The 14,069-nt window shown below is 44.4% G+C and overlaps 1 protein-coding gene across 2 annotated transcripts in view; it reads right to left on the bottom strand.

Annotated features, from left to right (window-relative positions):
• The window catches only part of rnf10 (ring finger protein 10), a 29,593-nt gene extending 16,928 nt beyond the window's left edge, over positions 1-12,665 (bottom strand). For both annotated transcript variants that reach the window (XM_083644829.1, XM_083644830.1), the window contains exons 1-6: positions 12,120-12,665; positions 10,978-11,162; positions 10,669-10,874; positions 9,633-9,723; positions 3,192-3,376; positions 2,849-2,985 (exon numbers count right to left, since the gene is read on the bottom strand). In XM_083644829.1, coding sequence (XP_083500955.1) covers positions 2,849-2,985; positions 3,192-3,376; positions 9,633-9,723; positions 10,669-10,874; positions 10,978-11,162; positions 12,120-12,291 — 976 coding nt within the window. In that variant the 5' untranslated portion in view covers positions 12,292-12,665. The remainder of the gene's footprint in view (positions 1-2,848; positions 2,986-3,191; positions 3,377-9,632; positions 9,724-10,668; positions 10,875-10,977; positions 11,163-12,119) is intronic.
• Between the last annotated feature and the right edge of the window lie 1,404 nt (positions 12,666-14,069).

Genomic DNA, 14,069 nt, shown 5'->3' with positions numbered 1-14,069 from the left:
CTATGCTGTGCCTACCTTTGCCTAGGCCTACATATTAGTTACTATGCTGTGCCTACCTTTGCCTACTCCTACATATTAGTTACTATGCTGTGCCTACCTTTGCCTAGGCCTACATATTAGTTACTATGCTGTGCCTACCTTTGCCTACTCCTACATATTAGTTACTATGCTGTGCCTACCTTTACCTAGGCCTACATATTAGTTACTATGCTGTGCCTACCTTTGCCTACTCCTACATATTAGTTACTATGCTGTGCCTACCTTTGCCTAGGGCTACATATTAGTTACTATGCTGTGCCTACCTTTGCCTAGGTCTACATATTAGTTACTATGCTGTGCCTACCTTTGCCTAGGTCTACATATTAGTTACTATGCTGTGCCTACCTTTGCCTAGGTCTACATATTAGTTACTATGCTGTGCCTACCTTTGCCTAGGGCTACATATTAGTTACTATGCTGTGCCTACCTTTGCCTAGGCCTACATATTAGTTACTATGCTGTGCCTACCTTTACCTAGGCCTACATATTAGTTACTATGCTGTGCCTACCTTTGCCTAATCCTACATATTAGTTACTATGCTGTGCCTACCTTTGCCTAGGCCTACATATTAGTTACTATGCTGTGCCTACCTTTACCTAGGCCTACATATTAGTTACTATGCTGTGCCTACCTTTGCCTAGGCCTACATATTAGTTACTATGCTGTGCCTACCTTTACCTAGGCCTACATATTAGTTACTATGCTGTGCCTACCTTTGCCTAGGCCTACATATTAGTTACTATGCTGTGCCTACCTTTGCCTAGGTTTACATATTAGTTACTATGCTGTGCCTACCTTTACCTAGGCCTACATATTAGTTACTATGCTGTGCCTACCTTTACCTAGGCCTACATATTAGTTACTATGCTGTGCCTACCTTTACCTAGGCCTACATATTACTTTACTTTACTTTTTTACTTTATTGGCATTTAGCAGACGCTTTTATCCAAAGCGACGTACAGAAATTATGTACAGTACAGCAATAAAAAACTGATAGAAAAACAGTACAAACCAGCAACAAACAGACAGCATAAACAATAATAATAAACAGCAATAATAATATGAATAGACAGCATATAATAAATTAATTAATTGATTCATGCTATAGTCAGGTGAGACAAATTGTCAAGTCCAATAATCATTGTTTAAAAACACAGAAAAGGTGGTGCCTGAGGAAAGTCAGTCAGGAGGGAGTCAGATGGGATGTAAAAAGATGTGTTTTAAGTTTTTTGCGGAAAGAGGGTAGTGTTTCTGTGGTTCTGATTGCGGGGGGGAGTTCATTCCACCATTTTGGTGCGAGGTGTGTAAATAGTCGTGAAGTGCAGCGATATGGTCCATGGAGCGGCGGAGGGGCGAGACGGCCTGCACTGGTGGAGGGGCGGAGGTAACGGTGGGGGGTTTGGAATTTGATCATGGATTGTAGATATGGAGGAGCTGTAGAGTGAACTGCCTTGAAGGTCAGTACTAATGTCTTGAATTTGATGCGTGCTGAGATGGGTAGCCAATGAAGGTCACGGAAAAGGGGAGTGACATGGGAGAATTTTGGTTGATTAAAGATCAGGCGGGCTGCAGCGTTCTGGATTAGTTGAAGGGGATGAGTAGCGGAGGCAGGGAGACCGGCATTAGTTACTATGCTGTGCCTACCTTTGCCTAGGTCTACATATTAGTTACTATGCTGTGCCTACCTTTACCTAGGCCTACATATTAGTTACTATGCTGTGCCTACCTTTGCCTAGGCCTACATATTAGTTACTATGCTGTGCCTACCTTTGCCTAGGCCTACATATTAGTTACTATGCTGTGCCTACCTTTACCTAGGCCTACATATTAGTTACTATGCTGTGCCTACCTTTGCCTAGGCCTACATATTAGGGCAAAGCAAGTTGAGTATCCCTGATATATAGCCTATTTTGGTATAAGTATCAGTCTATTAATACCATAAAACCAAAGTCCCAATTAACCAAACAAATCAAACAAGCTCATGCCAATGGATTTTCTGATTGCCAGATAGTCTTATTAAAAAACTAAATAAATACAAGAATAGTTGAATATTCGTTTAACAGCTACATCTGATTTGACTGACAGAATTGTGAGTCGGTACAGCCCTATGCAACAGTGAATATCAAAGTTATTTTCTAATCCCCTATGGCACTTTCTGTGCCCTTTTGAAAAACATTTGGAAAGTCACCTGGGGAGTGGGCGGGGTCAAACAATTGCTTCCATAAATATCACACGAATGAACAGCTTCTCTGGATATGAACAGGAAAATATGACAACGGTGACTGAAGCCACCCAGGGAGATTTTGTGACAATATGGGTGTAGTTTCCAACTCACCTGTCTGCCATTTATATGTAATGGAGCAGGTCAATACTGCACATTCTGATCGCATCACGGATCAGAGTTTGGGTTTTGAGAAGGTATTTGTGACAAATACTATCTGGACTGTCCTCAAATTAGCATGTTTTGTTTTCTTAAACTGAGTGCATTGCCCCTAATAAAGGAATGTTAGCCTAGGGCAGCTAAATCAGTATTTGTCATGATGGACAGAGGGAAGATCAAGTATTTCAGAGGGTTAGAACCCAGGCCTGAGACAGTGTGCTGTCAGGTCAGTCCAGCAGGCAGCTTCAGTGACTGACAGATTAATCATTTGTGTCTGAGCTAATTCACTTAAATGAGCCATAATTAGCAACAGAGAAAGCAGTTCTGAGGCACACACTGTACCCTCTGAGGCAGACACTGAACCCTTTCAGTGGACAGAAAATCATCACATCATCCATATACAGATGCCACCGACGTTCCCATCTCACCTCCAAAGCGAACAGGCTCCTCCACCTTCACCCACTCGGAGCTCGGCATGGCCACTAGAGCCCCTTTCTCCCTCCGCATCAGGCGCATGGTGATGAGGTCACCAACCACGTACTGCCTGGTCTCCATAGCAACCACACTGCAACACCAGACCAACTGTTACAAGAGACTCTCCTGTCATAAAAACCCCAACAGAAACAAAATGCCTCTGTGAAGGCATCAGTATTTTGTCCTTCTTTAACACTGGATTTTATTTCATTTTAAAAAATCACCTACTTTTGTCTTATTTCAGTGTAGTTCAGAGTTATATTTGTGGAATTGGAGTTTGGTTATGTGCTGGCTTACCTCTTGAGGTCAGCGGTGTGCACAGCCTCGTAGCAGATTGGACACTTGGACCAGCTCTTGTCGCTGAGGGACAGGTAGTGGAGCATGCACGGCCAGCAGAAGATGTGTCCACATCGGGTGATGTGGGCGGCCACCGGAGGGTACAGGCAGATGGGGCAAGACGGCACCTCATGGCTGTAGATGCGCTGAAGACGTGAACAGGTGGATTGTTGTCGTTAGTGTGGCCAGTATCTAAATGAGTGTAGGCTTAATTTGGGAAAGCAATATGGACTGGTAGTAGGGCTGTGTGATTAATCGATTTTGAATCGTAATCGAATTAATTAGTTAGGACGATGTTAAAAAAATTAAAATCGTAAAATCGTTTTTTTTTTTTTTTTTTTTTTAATTAAATTTTTTAATTTTAAATTTAATTTTCACTTTAACTAGGGTAATTACGTTACGCGGGGCGGCTCTCTCTCATGTACGCATGCTGCTACTTGTCCATTCTCCCAGCTGTAAAGTCTCTCTAGAGGCTGTGATACTGGCTACTAAAGACAGCAGCGCAATGGACTTATTTCAACACCTCCGACCAAAAAGCACAGAGTGAGCACTGAGCGCAGCTTGTTGCACTGCGGGCTGTAGCCTACAAGATAACGATTGCCACAACACACTCACGCGCGCACACGAACACAGACGTTATCACCGGACGATGAAACGTTGCCTTTACAGTTCACATAATAACAAAACAACACGTGAGGCCACTGAGTACTGATAGATTGGCTGTATTCATGGCTGTAACTTAGCAGCCTCAGCTGACTCACCTGTCCCTGTGTGTCTGAATTTCCCCCTAACTGCTATCGCAGTTCCACGCATTCCTGTTGTGACTTTGTGTTATTCTAGTACAGATATAACTCCGAGCACGGGTGGTCGGAGTTAGACACTAATTATCTCACGGAGGAACACGCAAATCCACCAGTGTCAAGTTAGCAAGCGCAAGCCAGGAAGTTAAGCATAGCAGCGGCAAGCTAAAACAGGAAGTTGAGTTGTTCTGCCTTCAGAGTAAAAGCGTAAATTGTCAATTATGGAAAAAATGGGGAAAAAGAGCTCTGCAGGGCAACAAATGTTTAAAGAAGTATAATAGTATAATAAATCGAAATCGAAATCGAAAATCGAGTTTTGAGAGAAAAAATCGTCAATTTTAGTTTTAGGCAAAATCGCACAGCCCTAACTGGTAGGTTGGCACAGATTTTCATATAGAATTCCCAGACTGAAGTAAAAGTACCAGAGAGAATCAAATCATAGTAGTGAAGGTTAACAATGCTGTACTTGAAAACATGACAGACACCACTTGCTGAACACAGTCCCCAGTTAACAACATGACAGACCAGGGCTCCAGACTAACTTTTTACACTAGGTCAGGGGTGCCCAACCTTTTTTGACCGAAGATCTACTTTTCAAGTAGCCAGCCTCCCGTGATCTACCAGTCCAGTTTCAACATCGCAAACGCACACACATCGATTCCAGCCTGCAGTAACTAACCTCACAACACTTTCTCGTTGTCCCACAACCACTTGACATTAGGGCTGTGAATCTTCACTGGCCTCACGATTCGATTTGATTACGATTCAGAGGGCTATGATTCAATTCGATTACCATTATCGATGCATCACTTTTTTTTATTTAACACATTCACTGCCAGCCATTTTTTTTTTACTGTAGGTAGCTTCTGCCAGAGGGTTTTTTTGAGGATTCTGGCTCATCTTTCAAGACCCGAGGATTCTTTTCTGCTAAGATTTTGTGAACACAAAATATCTCAAAAGAACTAATAGAATGTGTGCTTTCTCTGTCTAAAAGAGTTAGTTTGTAGAGTTAGTACGTAGTTATGTAGGCATTAGCACTTGAATACAGCATGGTTTCAGCGTCTGAAAATTTAAGCTGAGATAAATAGCTTTTTGTGAAATTCGATAGAACAGTCACTTTAACCATTCATTTTTGGCATCAGTAAGACGTCAGACATCTAAACAATAGTTTTGAACAGTAATTTCCTCCATAACAGCAGGAAACCCCCCTCTACTTCAAACTCCTCCCTCCGTGTGTGTTCTTCTTGGCTGCAGCGGGCGTGTCACAAGTGAGTTGCTGCTGCTGCTGCTCCTGTCTGCTGGCGGCCGCTCTTTGGGCAAGTCTGGATGGGCTCGCTCGTTTCTTGGGGTTTCGGCTGAGAGCTTTGATGAAGCTTTTGCGATTCTGGTCTTATTTATGCTGCGTGTTTCAAAGTGTGTTGCACCCATAATCTATTATGCAAATTTGCAATCCCGCACCGCCAGCAACCAGCGCGAAAACCCATTTTACAGTATGAAAATGGTTTCATCGCGCGTTCCCCTGCAGTTTTGGCTCTGCTTTTTCTAGTCTGGAGAGGACTGTCGCCACTTAGTGGGTCGGTGGAATGGGTTGTACACGTTCGGTGGCTCCCATATTTATATAGAAGATGTAAAAGGGTTAGATGCACATCCCACCGTCAAAAAAAAAAAAAACTTTTTTTGACGTATTAACACATTGAATGCCAGCCATGTTTTCATTCCTGTAGGTAAGTTGTGCCAGGGGTGTTTTTGACGATTCTGGCTCATTTTAGAAGAGCCGAGGATTCTTTTCTGTTAAGAATTCATGAACACCAATCATCTAAAAATAACTAATAGAATGTGTGCTTTCTCTGTCTAAAAGAGTTAGTTTGCAGAGTTAGTAGTTATGTAGATATTAGCCGTTGAGTACAGCATGGTTTCAGCGTCTGGAAATTTATTCAGAGATAAATGGCTTTTTGTGAAACAGTCACTTTAACCATTCATTTTTGGCATCAGTAAGACCGTCAGACATTCTAAACAATAGTTTTGAACAGTAATTTCCTCCATAACAACAGGAAACACCCCTCTCATTCAAACTCCTCCCTCCGTGTGTCTTCTCCTCCTTCCTCCTGGCTTCAGCGGGCGTGTCAGAAGCGCGTTGTGCTGCCTGCCTGTCTGTCTGCGTGCCTGCCTGCCTGTCTGCCTGTCGGGCAAGACGAGTCTGAAACGGATTACTGTAAAATCGCGTCGCCATTTCCTTGAATGGCTTTCTCCCGCGGTGTGTGTGTGTGTGTGTGTGTGTGTGTGTGTGTGTGTGTGTGTGTGTGTTCGCGCGTTGCTGCGTTGCTGCGCGGCTCTGGGGGGAAGGGATCTCTGTCCGTTCTGTGTGTGTGTGTCCGGGCTTTTCCGCGGGAGGCGGCTGCTTTTGTGGCTTTTGGGTCCCTGGCTGTGACTTCTCTCGGTCTCTGTCGCCACTTAGTGGTCGGTAAAATAGATTACACGCATGCTCTTGCTCCAAATAGTTATCTGGAAGATGTAAAAGGGGTTGATTGATGTCCCACCGTCAAAAAAACATGTAAGACGAGTTATTTCGGCTCTGGCACTCAAGCGCTGGATTATGTAAGACGAATTATTTCGGCTATGGCACTTAAGGTGTTAACACGTCATTGGCAGTCAACCGTTGGATTTTTTTTGACGTATTAACACGTCATTGGCAGTGAACGTGTTAACACATTCACTGCCAGCCGTTTTTTCAATACTGTAGGTAGGTTCTGCCAAGGTTTTTTTTTGAGGATTCTGGCTCATCTTTCAAGAGCCGAGGATTCTTTTCTGCTAAGATTTTGTGAACATAAATGATCTCAAAAGAACTAATAGAATGTGTGCTTTCTCTGTCTAAAAGAGTTAGTTTGTAGAGTTAGTAGTTATGTAGGCATTAGCAGTAGAATACAGCATGGTTTCAGCGTCTGAAAATTTATTCTGAGATAAATGGCTTTTTGTGAAATTCGATAGAACAGTCACTTTAACCATTTATTTTTGGCGTAAGACGTCAGACATCTAAACAATAGTTTTGAACAGTAATTTCCTCCATAGCAGCAGCAAACCCCCCTCTCCTACAAACTCCTCCCTCCATGGGTGTGTCTCTAGTGGCTTTGCAGCGTTTGTCACAAGCGAGGCTCTGCCTGTCTGTGCTGCCTGGCTGCTGGCGGCTGCTCTTTGGGCGAGTCTGCATGAGTCGTTTCGATTGTGAGCTCAGCTGCAATGAAGCTGCGTGCGATTGTGGGCTTTCTGCGGGTGTTTCAAAGTGTGTTGCACGCATAATCTATTATGCAAATTTGCAATCCCCCACCGCCAGCTCCCAGCGCGATAATGCGCGAAAGCGAAAGCGTTTTCGCCAATCCATTTTACAGTATGAGAGAATGGTTTCCTCACGCGTTCCCCTGCAGTTTTGGCTCTGCTTTTTCTAGTCTGGAGAGCACTGTCGCCACTTAGTGGGTCGGTGGAATGGGTTGTACACGTTCGGTGGCTCCAATTTTTTTATAGGAGACGTGGAGGGCGTTGATCCACGTCCCACCGTCAAAAAAAAAAAAAAAAATTTTAAGACGAGATATCTCGTCATTGGCAGTCAATTGTTGGATTTTGTAAGACGAGATATCTCGTCAATGGCAGTGAACGTGTTAATACATGATTTATTTTTTCTGACTTTCTTTTTTCTCACTGTGTGGCTACTTTTAAAATAACAGTGCATTTGGAATTGCATTGTATTATGATCCATTATTAAAATAAACAACTGCATGTACTTCCATTATATTTTATTTGATTATACATTTTTTTTTTTTTAATAATAGATTTTTGACGCGATCGACCTGGGGTCAGTCCACGGTCGACCAGTAGACCGTGATCGACTGGTTGGGCACCACTGCACTAGGTAGGGATGCAACGGTATGAGTTTTTGACGGTATGATAACCTTAGACAAAAATACCACGGTATCGCGGACCATTTGTGTTTTTACAATAGCCGAAATTTTCCCATACAGCCGACGTCGTCTTTTTAGATGGGGGAAAGTTCAGGGGGGTCCTTGCGGCTCCTCTCTACTGTGCTCTAGTCTAGGTAGGCATGCAGTCAGGGGGAGGGGCCGCGTAAGCTGCACTCTGCAAGCGACCTGGGCACTTTGTTTTGGGGAAACAGCTGATACCATGGGGAAGGTATGACAGCAAATTTTAGTGGTTTTGATACCGTGACGTTTTCAAACCGCGGTATACCTTCAAACGGTATACCGCTGCATCCCTAGCACTAGGTGCACCTTACTTTTTAATTTAGGTGCACCAGCACATCATTTAGGTGCACCCACATGTTTCACCACGCCTTTTGGCACCGCAATAATACATTTGAAGAGTTACCTTCTTTGTAATTTGGTATACATATTGGCAAATTATTAAATGATATGCTCAAAGATTTTCGTGTCAATAAATGTCTGTTAAAGTCACTATCACCAACTGAGTTAACACAGTGAGGATTGAGCCTATGGCCCACTGATGGAAGCCTTTGCATTTTAAGTATAGCAGCATTTATGTCTGTGATGTGATTATCACCTTACATTATGCTCCTAAATTGAAAAAGTTAGGAGCACATTTAAGGACACAATGATTAATCTACCGTTCTCATGATGCACTATGAATTTCTTACCAGAATGACTCAATGCAGCTCACTGGCTATTGTCCTTGAATTATTACTAACCATTTATTTACTAACCATCTGTAGTTTGCCTAACATTATGTAATGGTGGTCATGATTGTGGACGTTCACGTTACTGTGTGATTAGTGACATATCCCACAGTGTGCTGTGAAATGATAGTCTCACTGTGCACTGCAGACAGTGAAAAACCGTAGCAGATAGCTGCTCTTAGATGGTCTAACATTAACAGATAGCATAGTCATATTGTCGACAACACATTTTAGCGATCTTGAATTACATGTTGGGTAACGTTAGTAATCCCAGAATTTGCTTGATCGTTATCTAGCATCCCGCTAGCGATGCTAACATTAGACGCTAAGATGTCATTGTCATGCCAGTCAACCTAACGTTAGTCAGAACTCGTCTGCTGAAGCCGTAGCGTTGTCTCCCGCGTACAAAACCACCATCTGACACATTTTAATTCCATCTGTTTGTGACTCCGATTCCGGTACGAGTGAGTCTGGCCAGCCGGTCACACCAGTAATCTGGATGGCTGGCTGCAGACTGTCATGTGTTGTACTAGCGATAAGACTTCCAGTCGGATTTTCAAAGTAAAACGATTCTGCCCAAGTCTAAAGCACTCAGAAGCAATTGAAAACATTTTATTTTTGTATTTCCCCTGTCTTTCTATGTGAGAGATTTAGCTTGACAGCGCCGCACGCTGTGGCACAAGAGCAGAGAGAGAGAGAGAGAGAGAGAGAGAGAGAGAGAGAGAGAGAGAGAGAGAGAGAGACGCTACAAATTCCAAGGTGCACCAGTGCACGTTATGAAAATATTTATACGCACTGGCAGATTTTAAGGTGGGAAAATGCGTGTAAATACACGCACTCTGGAGCCCTGCAGACACTCACTTGCTGCACACAGTCCCACTTAACCACATGACAGACACTCACCACTTGCTGCACACAGTCCCAGTTAACCAGAGTGTCTGGGTCAGTGAAATGAGCCTTGTAGTCCTGGTCATCCGTCACCACAAACTGGCAACTGAAACACAAAAAGTCACTTCATTCCCAAAAGTTCTGGAGAATTATTTCCTACTAGACGTAGGCGTCGCACAGTCGCCTTATTATAGGAGTGAGATTATACTATATAAAGGTTTTCCCATTGCACCAGCACCATAACCATTGTCTACTTGTACTGGGCTGGCTCTACTATGGGGATTTTCCAGCATCAGCAGAAGTTGGTTTCTCACTGGAACAATGAGCAGGGATGAGCCTGTTTGTGTAAGAGAGCCGTGTGCAGAAACCAGTACGTGACCCTGCTAACAACCCTGTTTGTGTAAGGCCATGTTCAGACTAGGAGGCCAAATCTGATTTGTGAACTTTAGTGACCTATTAATGACTTTATCCAGATTGGTTTTATGAGTCTGGACACTCCAAGTCTGATTTGTGTCACTTGTCCCAAACCACATATGGAGGTAGTTTCCAATCTGCTTTCGACTGATGTGACTTCAGTGCGGACGGCGCGCAGATCCACCAAATCTCATTTGAACGTCACTCGCAACTCGTCATCAAATGCTTCTGCGCAGGAAAACCACGTCACCAACGTACGTATTTACTGACCCCCACGTCGTTACCATAGCAACCCATGCAGATAGGCTGTTTAGGTCTGGACACACAGATCCGACTTGAGAATCAGATTTGTGGCAGTGCGGACACACTTTGGGAAACCAATCAAGATAATGACGATTAATGACTTTATCAGCAAATCGGATTTGCCTGTAATGTGAACATGGCCTAAGAGAGCCGTGTGTAGAAACCAGTACGTGACCCTGCCAACGTCGCTTTGAAAATGGGCTAAAATGTTGTGATGTTTCCATCATACTCATATTGAAATGAGAACATAAGGGGAAAATGTACACAGTGTGTAGCACATGCTGCTTAGTAAATAGTGTAGTGGGGGGAGTGCTCATAGTGGGGGAGTGCTCACTTGGCCTGCAGGAAGAGCTCCTTGTTGAAGGGCTTGTGCTTGTGGCCCCACTTGTTGCGGCGGCCCCAGCACGAGGGGCCTCCTTCTCCGATGCCACCAGCGCCCCCACGGGGTTCAAAGGTGAAGTTCAGCAGGTGGTTCAGGCTGATCTTTTTGGGTCCAGCAAATTGAGCCGGGCTAAACTCGGCCCGGCGCGTCTCTGCTACCTGGGGAGGAAGAGGAGGATGAGGACCTGCAAACCCTACCGTCACTCAGTCAAAACTCTACCGTCACCACTTGATACAAAGGTCTTCCCTTACGACGACTCACCTCCTCACGTCGTCCTCCGCCTGCAAGCCCATACTGTCTTCCTCCACCTCTCTGGGGGGGTCTCTTGTCAAAAGTCTTGCTTTTCTGTGAGTTGGTGCGGCGAGGGCCTGGGAAGCTGTCACTTTTAGGAAGGGCGGGCTCGCGCTTGCGACTGTAGCGCTTCGAGCCTCCATTATTTTTACCATCTGAAAAGACAAGAGAACGTGATGAGCTATGAACCGCATTATGATTACGTAAACATCTCATTCAATCAAGGGTATATTATTCAACTGGTAGTGCACTGTAGAATTGTAAAAAGTGAATTTTGTTGTATGGGATGTTACAGCCCAGACACACTGGAAATGGATCCGACACGTGGAGGCCGTTTCATTTCGGCGTCCTTGTTAACCGTTTCAGAGCGGCCACAGTAAAAGTGGTGACCGGCGGAGAGCAGACAGACAGAGCACTTCTGGTGTGAACGGCCAGGCTCCTGCTCGACGCTTCAGTGACGTGCTGCCGCTTACATTTCCAGTGTGTCTGCGCCGTTTAGTGTTTCAAAAGCCAATTTTAGCCATTGAATATATTACTATGTGTGTGCTCTGGCCATAGTGTTGATGTTGTGATCCCTCATTTTGGAATCAATGTGGACGCATGTCTACATCTGCAGGTTATAGGCCACATATCTGACTCAAATGGTGGGGCTATTCAAGTCTCCATTTGACAGCAACATTGGTTTGATGATCAAGCTAGATACCATTTTACACATCTCACACACATCTTAATGGGGTGGGCTTTACTCACTTAACATAAAAGAAGTCAACGTATGGGAGAATTGTAATTGTGCACAAAGTTGCTTGTACAGAAAACGAATAAATGTAAATAAAAACGTCAAAAAAGTAGCCTTCTTGGGAAGTCTCATACAAACAGATTGACATGTGTACACTGGGAAGCTGAAATACGGAAATACAAATAGCAGGTGTGTAGAGTAGATGTTGCGATCAAAGCTCCTGCTGTGTTTACAAGGACCCAAGTGCTGTGACAGCGACGTCATCCGGCCAAATCAGATAAACAAACCATGGCACGCACTACTGCTAGGCCGCAGTGAGTGAGGCACACCAGTGTGACAGACGGACATCGTGTTTGACAGCTGTATTACACGTCACCTGTTTTGGGTTTAGACTCTCCAGGTGCGGGTCCTGTGGAGCTGGAGCGGGGTGGAACCTTGCTGCTGGCGTTGCTGTTGGGGTTTTTCTCCATGGTGGTCTCCTGGCAGCGCGAGGTGTTGCTGGTGTAGCGGCCGAGCTGCGGGCAGAGAGCCTCCGAGCTCTCGAGCATCAAACAGAAACACGCGGTTGGAAAGCGGGCTGCGATAAGTCCGGCGGCCAAGGCCCTGGTTCACTTCTGTCAGACACGGAGACCCCATTACGGCGACATCTTGACAACTAACAAAGCCGAGAAAAAAGAAGAGACACGATTTCGGCGTCTCAAATAATGGCGACTGCTGGAGGAGAGAGGACGAGTGCGCGCTACGCGGGGCCAAGACCCCAACAATTTGCCTTTTTTTCCTCGACTAGGAAAACAATGTGCCCCAACAAGGCTTTGGACGTTTTCCAAACGCTGGAAAACGCCTAAATTTGGAGTTGTTGTCCTAAAAGATATGTCCGTTACAGCGAGCGCACACTAAATGGCGACGGGTCGCCAGACAGGAACCTGAGAGACCCGGATGATTCCTCTTGCTACTGCGTGGTAGAGACACTGCATGAAATAGGCCACGCCCATCACGGGGGATAGCGCTCCATTCACGATTCCCACACACCAGCGTCATTTCCCTTGAATTAAACATAGCTAAAAGCTGTTGTGTGGTGGGCTGCGCACACAACAAATGTAAAAAATCACCAATTAAAGTTTTTTTGTACTCCCGAGCAAAACAAGGAAGCTGTTCAGAAGAAAAATGTGGATCTAGCTGTCAATGAAGTAAGTTGGAGTGTTCATCTTCTGAGCCACTTGTAAATTACCAGGTAGGTAGACTGGGGAGTACTGAGCAAGAATCTGGTGGAGTTTGCAGAAAAACAAATTGATTTTATGTTTTCATGGACATTTTAATATCAGCCTATGTAAAGAGGGCTATTATAGCGCCACCATGAGGTCAGTCTGACATAGATCCGTACCTAAATTTAATGCCTTCTTCCTTTGTCCATGCTTCACCCTTCCACCAAGTTTCATGAAAATGTGCATATCAGTTTTTGTCTAATTCAAATAAACAGACAAAGACAGACAAATGGCACCACAAACAACCTCATTGACAGAGGTAATTATTAAAAAATTTGTCTTGAAGAACAATAAAGTAGCCTTAATGACAGATGTATGCATTTCAACAGGGGAAAGTGATAAGAAAAACATTATCTGTGCTTTTTACAACAAGCTATGTGGCCTGTTTCTGAGTGTACGAGGCGTACTTGAAGGCACCATGAGGGCTTCACCCACTCTTTACCGTACAAAGCAAAGTAGACGCTCAATGAATTTTACGTGCAGATAGCGCGACTACGCTTCCCCAAAGTGCGGATGGCGTGTGACCGCAGTTATTCTTGTCAGGAGTACGGTCATGTTGCTGCAGTGTGTGCAGAGGAGAAAGGAGATGTGGACGGTGTGGTGGTGGAGACGAGTGCAGGGGGAAAACATGTAAAGATGAGGCAAAATGTCTGCACTGTGAGGGGAGTCACAACACAGGATCAGCGCAGTGTCCACGTAGAGTTAAGGAGAATGAAGTGAGCAGGATCAGAGAGGAGAAAGGAGTGTCGTATGCTGAGGCTGTTAAGTGCAGGGAGATTGAGAGAAAGGAAAAAGTGGAAGTGCAAAATGAATCGGAGCAGAAGAGTGGAACTGGTGGAATTGAACGAAACATCTGTGTGGACAAGAAAGGATTTTTGACATTATTAGCTATGGTAATTAATTGTGTGGAACAGGTCAAAGGAAAAAAGGAAAAGATTAAGATGATGATGGATGCAGCTAGAAGGTTCTTGAATGTTGTTGACATTTCTGGAGAGGAGATTGAGAACGCGTTGAGAGATGAGTTCCCGCCGAATCAGTCTGAGTCATAGAATGGACAATATATC

The sequence above is a fragment of the Poromitra crassiceps genome (genome assembly GCF_964638095.1).
Source record: "Poromitra crassiceps genome assembly, chromosome: 10".
NCBI lineage: Eukaryota > Metazoa > Chordata > Actinopteri > Beryciformes > Melamphaidae > Poromitra > Poromitra crassiceps.
This window is presented reverse-complemented; position numbering and strand designations above follow the sequence as displayed.